The 13460-nt window shown below is 47.4% G+C and overlaps 1 protein-coding gene across 1 annotated transcript; it reads right to left on the bottom strand.

Annotated features, from left to right (window-relative positions):
* Positions 1–332: 332 nt before the first annotated feature.
* LOC104507887 (dual specificity mitogen-activated protein kinase kinase 6) lies at positions 333–5543 on the bottom strand (the record flags this gene model as incomplete). The annotated part of the gene is made up of 4 exons (XM_010149318.1): positions 333–452; positions 1981–2094; positions 4498–4546; positions 5477–5543. Coding segments are annotated over 4 exons (350 nt in total), but the record flags the coding sequence as incomplete, so codon positions are not given.
* Between the last annotated feature and the right edge of the window lie 7917 nt (positions 5544–13460).

A 13460-nucleotide genomic window follows, 5' to 3' on the forward strand; every position in this document is an offset into this window, starting at 1 on the left:
GATCAGGCTGTGAGTCGGTTGATCCCATCACTTAAACCCACCACCAAGTCCCAACATCTCTGCACAGAGGCCTCGCACATTCCTGGCACTGGGGCTTGGCTGCCCTCGGCTCCTCCTTGCATGGGACCACATCTCTCCCTGATCGCCAGGAAGCAACTGCATGTGACAGATGCTTAGGCTGGGATTCAGCAAATCTGTATTGTACCAAGTCTCCATGTCTAGATGGAGATTAAACCCCTGGCACTTGGAGGGAGTCTAGGCATGGGAATTCAGAGCCTGGGAGAAGATCCAGTTGCCCAGGGACAGCGCGGCTGATCTCCAGGATGCCATACCTCTCGGAAAAGTGCCCCGTAAAAGGTGACAGTGAAGGGGCAGTCTACCGTCCTCATGGAGATATCCAGATCCATCAATAACCTCTTCTGCTCCTGACTGTTCACTGTGGCTCGGATCCGCTGGAAGACAAAGCAGTTTAGCATCAGCTGTCAGCACCTCTGTACCATGCTGCTGCTGCTGCAGAGGACTTGCCATAGCCATACCCGTGCTGGCCACAGTCCCTCGACATCACGTCTTTCCCCTTTTGTGTTACCCTTTCATCATATCTCTGTCATAAGCACATCACAAGCACAGCACCCATGGTAGGAGCACCCCGGGGAACAGAGGGCAGTGGGCAACAGAGGGCAGCCAGAGAAGGGGTCTTCTCAGCCCAAACTGCAGGTCATTTTACCTTCCCTCCAAACGACCCTCCAACAGCCAAAAGTCACTGTGGCTTGGGAGAGGAGAAAGAACAAGAAATCAAATTCTAGGCTGCTGGAAACTCATGAATTTTGGAGCTGTAGTGGGTATCTATTTACATCAGCAGACCATGGTCACAAGAGAGACCTCCAAACCTGCAGCCAGAGCCCACATGCTGCTCAGGGCTTTGGAAAACAGACTGTTCCAGGGAAAGATGTCTTTTATGTGCAATACCTGGAGACACGCAGCTTGGGAGCACCACAAGGGGGCATGGCATGGCCCAGCCTGTCAAAGCGTCACACACGGCTCCTTAGCCAAAGCCACCCCAGGTCAGTAATGTGATAGAAATAAACTTGCAGATGCTAGTAATAGCCTGAATGTTCCTGCCATTCCCTCTTCAGATCTTCCATCATACTCAGAGAGGTCTTTTCCAGTTTGGTGGACACCAAAGCAAACAAGAAGACCAAATGCAGAGCACAGAGGCCCTGAGACACACCCCAGCATCCACAGTAAAGTCTATCCACAATGGAGGAGGTAAAAATTCTCCTTCAGTTTGCTCACAGCTTCCAGCTCTGCATCTTTTATTTTTTCTTTTTTCTTATTCTGAAAGGAAACTTGAGCTAAAATTCAGCCAAGCAAAAACTGGTCCTTCCCAAAATACAAATTTTCCCATGGCTACTTACTTCCCTAAACTGTAAGCTTATGAGTCTAACCTGTTGTTAAGAACATCTTTCATAATAGTACCTACAAGCCTGTCATGAATTGAGATCCCACTGCAGCAGACAAAATGTGAAAATCCCAACAAAAATTAACTCCCAGTTAAAGAAAATTATCTTATGCTATTAAATCTACAGCACACTTTTCTTTAACAGTTAATGTGCAGAGCCCCAAATCTTAGAGTATACCCACATCAGAAAAAATATACATATTTTAAAAGTGATGGCAAATAGGTTGTAAAATCCTAGTAAAACCATGAAATTGCAGCATGAACAAACAGTATGTTTCTGTGCACAATGCTGGAAACATGCTGAGCATCGTACTTTTAGAACACACCCCTTTTCTTGGTTAAACACCCCAAATCCACCTTGGCCCTCTTTGGCCCTGTCTAGAAAGAGGATTCCATAGGGAAGATCCTAGTAAAGGCGTTCATTAGAACAGGCGAAGTTAGAAGCGTGCACGCACGAGAGCGCAGAGGGTGTCCACACACAACGACACAGACAGAAAGCACCTCGGGAGGCTCACTCTTACCTTCACTGCCATGATCTGCCCGCTCGGCATGTGCCGCATCTTCTCCACCACCCCGTATGCCCCTCGTCCCAGCTCGGAGATGGGCTCTAGGTCATCGGCTTTCACCTCAAAGTTCTGAGGGGCAAAAAGCCATCAGCGTGAAGGTGGTGAGGAGCAAAATGCCTCTAAAATCTAGCCCTGGCTTGGCAAATAAATTCACCTCTGTGCATCCCCCTCCCCATCTGTGTTCACGAGGCTACAAACAAAATCATGGTCCTCGGGCTGTCAGGAGGACTAACTAATGCACAGTAATTAGCCAAGATCTGAAGAGGACCAGCCTTGTAACATCAAGAGCCTGTGTCACCGAGCAGGACTGTTCCTTCAGTGGGATGCTCTGCCCCTTGGCCACCTGCACCCCACTGTCCCTCCTAGCCACTTTTAGCTGCCAGCACTTTCAGCTTCTCCATCCTCTAAGGGCTGGGATGGAGAACTCCACGGCAGCTTCTCCTCTAGGAATCACCTTCAGACTTCTTATTTTCCTTTTTTGTTTCATTCTCCTCCTCCCACAAACAATCATGGAAAGGTCTCCAAGGTTTTTTAAGGCGTATAAAAGCTTAGTTCTCCATCTGTAGATGGGCCAAATACCAGCTGTGTGCGCCCCATTTTTAAACTATGGAGGATTTATTTTTTCTAGCGTTCAAGATCCCTTTCTCCTGCCCTTACACAAAGGATAACTTTGTTTGGAGCCCTGCATTCTAACCTGCCCTTGTCCTTTCTGCCGCGATATTGTGCAGCAGCTCTATTTTTTGCTCATTATTATTTTTGGATGTTTAAAATATGCTTTTGCTACTAAAACCAGCCATTCTGTTTGCTGAACGCACAACCACATCAGTCAATCATCCCACAGAAAGAAGCGGGTTATAATGAACTGATTCACAGTGCATAATCCCACACCGCTTTTTGCCGGCACAGCAGAAAAAAAACCTGCAGCCTGAAATGTGCTGGCTAGGGATGCCACAGCGTGCAGGGCCCGTACACTGTGTTACTGTGTGCTCGGGCTCCCCATCATTCACTCCCAGCTACATCGCCTGCAAAAGGAGCCTTGACTAACATTTTTGTCTAAGGGCAGAAGATTTAAGCATCTCTGACTGCCTGACACTGCTCCTACTGTTCAACAGGACCCTCTCCAAAAAAGCACTTTGACTCTCTCCAGGCCACTCTTAAATTTAGCATCAGAGTTGAAAGGGAGAGGGGGGAAGTGGCTTTCCCTAGGGATCAGGGGTGAGTGTAGGCAGGCTGGTGGAACAGAGAGCACATCCTAAAGGAACTTGGCTGGACAAACCCACAGCCTGTCAGTCCCTCCAAGATAGCCACATATCTGCATCTCTAAAAAAGACCGAGCCCTGGGTTTTACAAGTGTGTTTCTCATTGCACCATCCAACATGGGCTCTCTGCCTCGGTGCATGGAGCCTTTTTGGAGTGCTTGAGCTTTTCCTCATCCCTGGGACTGCAGGGGAGAAATTACTTTCTTGGAGCGGGCGCCTGCTCTAGCAGCAGGCATTTTCTCTGCTGCACATTTTGCTCCAGAGGCACCTCACACTATTTTCACCTTCCAGCCCTTGCTCGATGCCAGTGAAAATACAAAATCCAAAATGAAAGAAAAGATAGACATTATAAAACACAACTGGATTAGCATTCCACTTCATAAATTAACTCGCTGACACCAAGGCCTATCTTTTGCACCTAATATATTTATTGTCCAGCTTTAAAGTGCTTTTATGAATGCTGCTGTGCCGTTTTCTCCTATCAAAATCCTGTTCTCGGTTTCAGTTTTTCCCTGCTATGTTTTTTGAACATCAGGTGGACTGGTTTCCATGCTGTCAGAAGGATTTGCTTCCAGGACAGGAAGATCTACCCTGAGTTAGACTCCTGATGAGATGGCCTTCAATATTAGCAAAGGGAAATACTTCGGATGAAGGCTTTAAATCAGCAAAGGAACTGCAAAGGAGAGCAAAATCTGCTGTTAGCAATCCCCTTGTTTTATAATCATTATTTCCAGGGGATTAACTGCACCTTCCTGAAGTAAGGAAGGAATTTCCAAGGCGAAAAACATGAAGGGGACCCAGGTGTCATGGAATGCAAAGGGTGAGCATTTGAGGGCACGTTCATCAGACCACTGACAACCAGTAGGTCACACTGCAGCTGGCCATGGGGCCATTAGTCCCATGCAGACAGCCCTTGTTGGAGAAGCACCAACACCACGTGTTGGCCCACTCTCTGTGGCTGGAGGAGGCTCTCAGGGCTCACACACGCTCCCAGGCTGGCTCTTCTTAGCTTTTATTCATCCAGCAACTGCCCTCTATCTCAAGCAAAACAGCTACTTTTTTTTTTTAATAGCTGGTGTTTATTAATCTGTCCTTTTTTGGCAGGGCTGAAGTTAAGCAATCCCACAAGCAGCCTGCCTGGACAAGCAGCCAGCACCACAGCAGCCAGCCCTGTCCCCAGAGATCGTCTTCTCACCGTAACTCCCAGGCTTACCTCCTCGCCAATGGAGATGCAGGCTTTGGAGTCTAGATCTCTGGGTGGCCTGCAGGAGAGAAAAGGGAAAAGATGTGGAATGTTCCTTACAAAGCTCTGTTTTCCCTCAACGAGTAAATACAACCACTACGGTCCTGCAGGCCATCCCCTCACACCTCCAGGCCAGCAGCCCTCGCAGCCCTGAGCAACCTAACCAGTCTCCCAGCTTTGCAGGATCAACAGATACAACAAGAGAGATCCACACAGTCACCCAAAAAGGGGTCAGGAAGGAAGCTGCTGGGGTTGGCATTTCTCACATCCAACTTCCCCGTGCAGGAACCCAGAACGATTCATTGCAAGAGGCCAGCCAGGTGGCAAGCACCAAATCTCTGCCAGCCTGTATGAAAAAGGGATTAAACGGGCATAAAGGTCTAAAAGGACTGTAAATGATTGCCTAGGTCATACAGCATGAGTTAGCACGCTAATAAAAGTCGCTCCTCGAGGAAGCACAGAAAGCCAAGCAGGCTGGAGTTGCACAAATTGCCTTAAAAACACAGGGTTTTCTTTTGCAAGGTTGTGTGTGTAGACAAGGGGAAGCATTTTTATGCCTTGACCAAATGCACATTACTCAAACTGGGTGATTAAAATCAGGTGCCCATTCTGGTTTTTCCTTTTCCTAGGCACACCATTAAGCAGCATGAGACATGTACCACGGGCAGTGATGGGCTGAGAACCCCTGGTTGTACCTGGGGCTACAAGAGAAATCTAAAGGCTAATTTTACCCTCCCTAATAGTGCCAAAATTAACCTAGGCGTTTTGCCCCTGTTCGTCACGAAGGATCCCCGTTAGCCCAGACCTGCAAGCACAAGCCCCAGGTGCTGGCCGGCACTGGCCGCCGGCCCCCGGCCGTGGCCGTGGCAGCGCAGGCACTAGCAAAGGCTGGAAGGCAGCTGGAGTTCGTGGTTTTCTTTTTATTCTCCCTTAGTGTTTGCAGACTTACGTGGAGCTTGTCTGTGGTTGCTCAAATGCTTCTTTAGGAATTTTCAGCCCAGGGTTTCTCTTCTTGCCTGTGAAACAAGAAAGAGGCAGAATTAAAGAAAGGCACTTTTTTTGTTGTTGTTTTGTTTTCATTTGCAAAACACAGCTTGTCTATATTTGTTGACCTTATTTAACATAAATGCCCAGCCAGGCTGGTGGTGTAGACTCGGGGCACAGAGTTCAAAACATAAAGTGCCTTTGTTTGGTAACGCTTCATTTAGACCTGCAAGGTCTGGCTGCCAACTTGGTACAGAAAACAGGCAAGATCTCTGGCAAAGGCAGGCCATGTGAAAATGCAAAGTGAAAGGTATTTCTCCTTCGTCAGCCCTACCCACGTAGGATCCCTTAAAATGTTTCTTGGATTCTAAACCATTCCAGATACACAACTGTAAACCCTGACAGGATTCAAAATCTTAAAATTGAACCTGAAAGTCCAGCACCAGATTCTGATTCTGTTTAAATAGATGTTTCAACTCTTGGTCATTAAAGTTGTGCAAACCCAGCAAAAATAAAGCAGAATTAAGTTTGCAGGCTTCAAAGCCATTTGTTTTCTGTTCACACTGACCAGCCAAGCTTTTCTGAGCTGGATGAAGCTCAAGCTCTGAAGTCGTTCAAATGCAGGCTCTCCTGTAAAGGGGGTCCAAGCCGGCAGACACAAGAGCCAGGCAGACTAGAGAAACACAAGAACCTTTTTATGACTAAACATATACAGCCACAGTTCAGCACGGGGTTTTGAATTCATGGATAAAATAACCTGAAAACATAAGTCATGTCACCAAAACCCCAAGGTAAACATCTGGCTGTTTGGCTGCGTAATAAAATCCCTAGTCCCCAAAAACGGCACAAGCATTTAATTTAGGTGTTAAACATTTTTAACCTAACAATTTATATCAATTAATGTTTTTCTTTTAAACATGGGGTTTACTTTTTATTGCCAACACTCTCTTTCAAACTTTACCTATACATCTTTGAGTTTGTTTTTCCTCTGGACACAAACCCATGTCAACAGATGTCTGTGCATCCCAGTGCCGGAGGGGTGCTATATCAAAGTGCAGGCACCCAGAACTAAAAATGACCTTTTGAAGCAATCAGTCAATTCAGACTGCCATTTTTTTATTCTTTTTGCTTTTTCCTTGTCTGCTCCAAAAGACAGGATCGCTCCCGCTCCCTTTGGCAAAGAGTCATTCCAGGATGGGACAGGCTGCGACAACCCAGCTGATACCTCGTGGGAAAAGCATTTATTGGAAACCACTGTGCACACTCGCCATTGTTATTAGAAATCTACAGAGCTGCAAACTTACAAAAGGGGAGAAAAAAAAATAAAAGCCAATTCTCTGCTCCAAGGAGCTTCCAGTCTAACACAGAAAAGGCAAAATAAAAGAAGCAAGGTCACGCAGAAGCATGAAGAATAGCTCCCGGTTTTCCCAAGAGGTAAAAGCTGGTCTGTAAGGAAGTAAAAATCATTGTAAAAACAAGTGGAGGAACTTTACAGTTAGCAGAGCTGTTCTTTGCCCCTTTTCCTTCTCATTTTCCTAGCTGTACTACAAAGGTCTCTAGAAGGCACAGCTGAGGAGCAAGCCCTGCTGTGCGAGATGCTCTAGATAGCAGCTGCTGCCCAAGCTGTGACAAGTGTACATCGGATCCAACGGGATGCTAAATGGGTAATGGTGTTCTTGATGTTGTCATGTTTTAGCTAAAAAAGGAATCTCAAAAAAACAGGTCTCGCAGTGCAGGCAAACAAAAACCCTGTTTCTCTGGCAATTTCAAAGTCTGTCATCCCAGTGACCTCTCTGCCTCCAAAAACCTGCCTCCTCTCGCACTTCAAGCAAACAAGACAACCACAGGGAAAAGAAAAACAGTATCTTCATCCTTACGGAAATAAGACACAGAAATTCGCCCACTTGCCCACAGAGGAAGGAACTGTCTCTTCAGCTCTAGAACCGAACTCTTCCCATCAACGCTCACCAGCCACCTCTTGGCATGCTTCTGCACATCGCCCATCCATCCACCCTACTGCAAGGGCATTCACACAACCATCCCAATCAAAAGAGAAACGAGCACAAATTTGCTCCCTTCTTTCCTTTTCTGGTTTTTTTTTTTTTCCTTTGAGGATTTGCTTGCACAATCCCACGTGCTGTACCTGAACCTCAGGAACCTGCTCCCTGGCAGCTCTGGGAGGGTGAAACGAACCTACTGGAAATTAACCTAATTTGAACGTGAACCAGAACAGGTTGGACAGCATTTAATCTTCTGGTTCACAAGCGGTGTCAGCAGAAGAACTAGGTAGGAAAATGCCAAACCCAAATAAATATTAAAAGCCTTCCGCCTTCTGGTGAAATAAAATCTGCACTTTGGGGAGTTTATTTTCCTTGTCTCTTCTTCACAGAATACAATATTTTGAAACTTTGCCATGTTTTTGAAGCACAATCTGTTGGCGTATTCCAGTTGCCAAGACACAGACACAGTTTAACGTTCTTTGGGGTTTTCTTTTCAAGAAGGAAGAAAGCAACAACAGTAGCAAGAAGAAAACATGGATTTTACCGCGGCGCCAGGAGAAGGGATTGCACGAGGGAATTGCCACGGCCAGGACTCGCACCTGAGGTACCTATAGCTCCAGTGGGATCAGCTCCCGCTGCGGAGGGGGAAAGCAGTTACCTCCGCACCCCGGCTCACTGCATGGTTACTTAATGAAAGTCCTGGGCTGCAATCCGGCAATTTCATGCCTCTCAACCGGATCAGGCAAAGTTTCTGAGCTCCTTTTGTTACAACATGCAAAACGCTTGTCTCTCCAAACCTTCTGGGGCCAGCGTCTGCAAGTGTCTCGCAGGAAGCATCAGCAATCCTGAACATGGCACTGCCGTGAAACCAGAAGCACGGAGCAGCGGTCAGCACCGCCCTGCAGAGCCCTGGCTGTACCCCAGTAGGCTGCAGCAGGGTACAGGAACCGGGGTGCCCCCTCCTTCCCCATGTCACAGCTCTCTGGCTCCCGGCTGCATGGGGGGGGACTCAGCCAAGGCTCTGCAGCTGCTCCAAAAAACAAGGGTCTGGGTCACACATGCTTTAAGGAGTTTCTCCCCAAAGGCAAACACTGACACTTAGAGGGCGGCTTTTTTTTTTTTTTTTTTAAGAAAACTTATAACTTAAGTCCCAATATCAGTTCTCTTCAATAATAACTGCCAAGCAAGTATCTCACTGTCAAAATAAAAGCCCCCAGTGTACCATAGCAGAGACCGGCTTTGACAGACGACGCGGTATGAAAGTGCAGTTTGCAAAGGAAGTCATCGGTGGTAGAGCTCAAAATGTGGAGGCAGCTTAGTAACATACAAAATTGGATGTTACCTGTTCCATCCACCAGAAAACCAGTATTTTCCATAGTGCTTTTATGAATCATTATTATTTTTAGCTTTGTTTCCTGACGAAAATCACCGCATGTGTGTATTTGACCGTCTGTGTCCCTTGTGGATGGAGTTCAAATCCACTGGCCACTTTCAGAGAAACTAAGATTTTGGAGACTGCAAACCTGATAAAAACAAGTGACTAAATAAAGAACTACCCAAGTCAGAGGCAGGCTGAAGCACAAAAGCAACCCATGGCAGACACCAGACATCGAAGTCCAAGTTGTGCAGAAGCCCCGGGTGTCTCAGACACCAAAATCACAGCACGAGGTTCAGTCCCAAGGCACAAACCAGCCAGGGCCCGAGCATCGGTGCAGGGGGGTTCACCGCAGCTCCCTGGGATCTGCAGTAAGGAGAGCCCCAGTTACCCACCAGGCAAAGCATAAAGTCGAAATGTGGCTCCTTCTGCAGAAGGGTTGATCGACAGATGGGATCGTGCATCTCCTCCCCAGCATCTAAAAAGTCATGAGTTTTCTGTGTAAACAACCACTGGTGGCTTTTTGGTCTCTGAGCCTTCAAGCTAAAGCTCATTTGAGAGCTCTCCCTGCCATTTTCCACACCGAGACTTCCACAAGCACTTCACTCAAAAGCCAGATTTGAAGAATAACGGGAAAAAATGCGGATTGGTTTGGAGCAATCCTGAGAGAGATCTCCAGAACCGAGTTTTGATTCAGCACAACATGCAGGGTATCTGTAACGTTAAGTACAAGCTTAAATCTACTTTCTTTCAGCGAAACAATTACCCACAGTAAATATTGAACTGACTGATGCTAGAAGTTGCCACCTCTAAAAGGCTCAGTGCCTTCTCGGCATGATCACGACAGCAGCGATGCAAGCTGTGAGCTGCAGCGTCACTGCGAGCTCTGTGCCTGGCTACCCACCCCGCGTGCCTTCTGCACCGGCACCGACTCCCCCAGCCCAGGAAAGTCAACACTGAGAATGAAGCGAGGTCTGGAGGCAAAATGGTAAAAGGAAAACCTGACCTAATGCAAACACATTAAATACTTCCCTGTGAAGGTCTTAAACCCAATTCCTGAGGGAGGAGAGAAAAATACAACTTCCAATGGGCTTGTTAACCTCTTCCCACCAGCACTGACAGAGCGCACAGAGAGATTAATGTTGCTAGCCCCCTTCAATTAGGGCAGCGTGAAATATCAATACTGAAAAAGGAAACTTCAAAGTTTCACAGCAAAAGGGCAGGAACAATAACAGAAAATAATAAAGAAAGGGAAGACAGAGGAATTCACTACCCACATACACCAACAGAAAATAAACTTTTACTTCTGAAGAGAAATCCCATTCCCCAGTCTCCAGGCTTTTCATTGCAGTCAGAAACTTTTTATGATATAATCCAAAGTAAATGGTTCCTTGCCACAAAAAGCTCCTATTTCCTTCAAAGGATATTAACCAGTTCTGTCTTCACCACAATTTATTATTAAAGCTGTGTTCAATAGCCATGTAGCAACACTTTCTTTCAAATAACACTCTTTAGCATATAATTTGCTGGTAAAATTTCACAGGCGGGAAATGCCTCTTTCTCCCACCTTTCTTTAAGAGATAAAAGTGGCTCATTTACTATTCCTGTCTTTCCTAAGGATTTTTTGTCTGGTTTCTTGAAAAGTTTTGAAAGCCAGATGATCTGCTTTTCCCCTGTCGACTGTATTCAACTGTGTAAGCAAATCCCCCACCCCTAAAATGAGGGCAAAATGGAAATGCTTGTTGTGTTTCCATGGCACACCATTTTTGTCCCAGATGCCCTGGAAATGCCCGGCGGGAGACAGCTCTTCGTGCAAAGACTTGTTCTTCGGCTGCGAAGCCCATCTCTTACCCATAGCCGCGTTCCAGCTCCTATTTCATAGAATCACAGCCTGGTTTGGGTGGGAAGGGACCTTAAAGCACCCCCAGTCCCACCCCCTGCCATGGGCAGGGACACCTTCCATAGCTCAGGTTGCTCCAAGCCTCATCCAGCCTGGCCTTGGCTCCAAGCCTCATCCAGCCTCATGTTTAGTATCAGTCTCACACAGGATGACCAAAGAAGGGGGAAAAAAGTATGTTTTTAACAGGTATTAAAGATTATCTCACAGGGTTATTATGTATGCTTACAAAGATTAAGGCACACATAATGGTTAGAGCTGATACAAACCCATCTTGGCACCAGCTCAAGGGCTGGTGATGGACTTGCCCATCTCCTTCACTTCTCGGTCATCTGCCCCAGAAATAGCTCACCAGTGCTCAAGGTGAAAAGCCTTTAATTCCGCTCAGGTCTCTCCACCAAGGAATCCCACAAGTGGGGATGCCCCAGCCAAGCGTCAGGGGAGTGGGAAGGCCGGGTGCATTCCTGGTGTCCCCGCAGTCAAACACTCACCACCTCTAGACTAAACAACAGTCATCGAGCAAAGACGCTTGACATCCCCTGCCAAATCGTGGTGCTTAAAAATTAAAATACATGTAGATAACAAAGTATATTTTAAATGAGTGGGTCTGAGGAGAAGCCACGTTGCCAGGGCTGTACCTGGACTCGTTTTTACAAGTGGGCTCCATTCCAGCTGAAATGGAAATCCTCAGTCAAAAAGAACAAACAGAAATGGGTGTAAATTCATGAACTAACGACTTCTGGAGGTTTTAGCGGTACAAATGTTTCTTCCTGGGCAGACACTTCCCAGAGGCAGCCCCACTTGCTTTCCCATGGGTCGTCGTGTCATCTCCACAGCTGTGACCACAGTGCCTCCTGCATCACAACTGCCTTCCTCCATGGGCTTCGGATGAGTGAAAGCCTTTGAATTTTGCCCCACAGCCAGTCAAATTACAGGATCAGACCATGCCTTTTCAATTTAAATGTCTTTGGGACAGATCTGCAGGTGACATGGAGGCTGGTGTTGGTGTCAGTGGTTTGGTGGCTGGGGTGGAGAGGCAGGAGGGAAGTTCTCTCACCACTTCTGCCTTCACGGTTCGGTTGCATGTCTTGGTAACCCTTTGGTAAAGCTGCATAAAGCCACACTGTGAGATGCTCAGATAAGGGTGACAGGGACAGGACAGGCAAGTGCCTGAGCTGTGCCCACCACCCAGTTTGTAAATGCAGAGCTTTAGCTAAGCCCTAGTTTCTGGAGAAAACGAAAAGCTCATGTAAGCACCAAAGATGTGGAAGTGGGCCTGAAAACCTGGTTTTCAACCCCTCATTAAGCCACAGAAGTAGTATTTAACGTGCAAGAGATTCTTAAAATCTGCTGAAGTTTCAACCAAAGGGCAAGGGAAGAGGTGAAGTGGATATTGTGCTTTATTTACCCCCCTGAAATATCATTCGGCTGCTCTCTCCTTAGCCCCATCAGTAAGAGCAGCCAAGCACCACTGGCTGCTCCTCCATCACTGCCATGAGCAACTGGGTCAGCTGGAGGCAAACAGAGACACTCCAGTGAGGAACATGGTATGTCCTCTGCATGGGACAGGGACGTTTCCTGCACGTCCTTTGTCTGTGTCCTCCCTCGCAGTTGTTTGCAATAACTCCTTGGAAACAGCAAACTTGAAATCTGTTTCCTTAACAACTCATTTCAGGGCTGCTCAGGAGAAGGGAGCCGAGCCTGGCACAGTCATGGGGCTGAGACATCTCCCAGCTCCGGATTTTCTTCCTCTCATTTTGCTGCTGCGGAGCTGCCAGCTCCTTTGGTGGCGTTTGGTACGTCCCGGTCTGAGCACCCCATCACTGCTGCCAGCCCCGGCGCTGCACCCCGTGCCCACGCTACAACTCACACCTTTATGTCTCAGGAATTGAAGATATATTTTTTTCCGCCCAGGAACCGCATTTCGGGACAGGAAGCGGGAAAGGCAAGACCACTTCTATGGCTGTGATGGATTCTGTCAACATGTACCAGAACCAGGATATGCCTGAAACACCACACCAGGCACAGAGAAACGATGGGAGAGTCCTATACTCCTCCACTCCTCCTCTTGATGCTTTTCTCCAAAAATAAATAAGCACATCTCATTTCATACCAAACCTGGAAATGCCAGCAGGCTAAACGGAGCGCTTGAGTCACTTCTCCTTGCTCTTTTCCTCTGGCTCCGACCGATGGCTGAGACACACTGCACTGAGCGGGGGGAACCTGCTGGTAAGACACCTCCCAGAGATTTAACCAGCCAACACGAGCACCAAATTCGCTTTGGCAAAGAGGAGATGACCTCAGAGGCAGATACTTTCTTTTCTCAAAGTCAGTCTGAGCAATGAAAATACAGAGACAGAAAAACGCTGCACCTCCATCTGGAACAACAGTATGACAGAACCAACACCTGTACCATAGGAAACCCTGAAATATCGGCACAACGCACGAGCAGATGATGCTGCGTTCATCTTCCATTTTAATTCCCAAGGCTCCTGAAGATAAAAAAACAATGGCAAACCATAGCCTGGGCATGGTTCACCCAGTGACCACGTGCCAGCTGACCCCAAACTACTTGCCACTACCGTTAGCACCCACGTTGCGATACTGGAAATGTAACGTTTGTCCTGCCCCGGCAGCGGCTGTGCCCCAGCACCCAGCCATGCCCCAGCACCCAGCC

Source organism: Eurypyga helias, unplaced genomic scaffold (genome assembly GCF_000690775.1).
Source record: "Eurypyga helias isolate BGI_N326 unplaced genomic scaffold, ASM69077v1 scaffold14793, whole genome shotgun sequence".
In the NCBI taxonomy this organism is placed as follows: Eukaryota; Metazoa; Chordata; class Aves; order Eurypygiformes; family Eurypygidae; genus Eurypyga; species Eurypyga helias.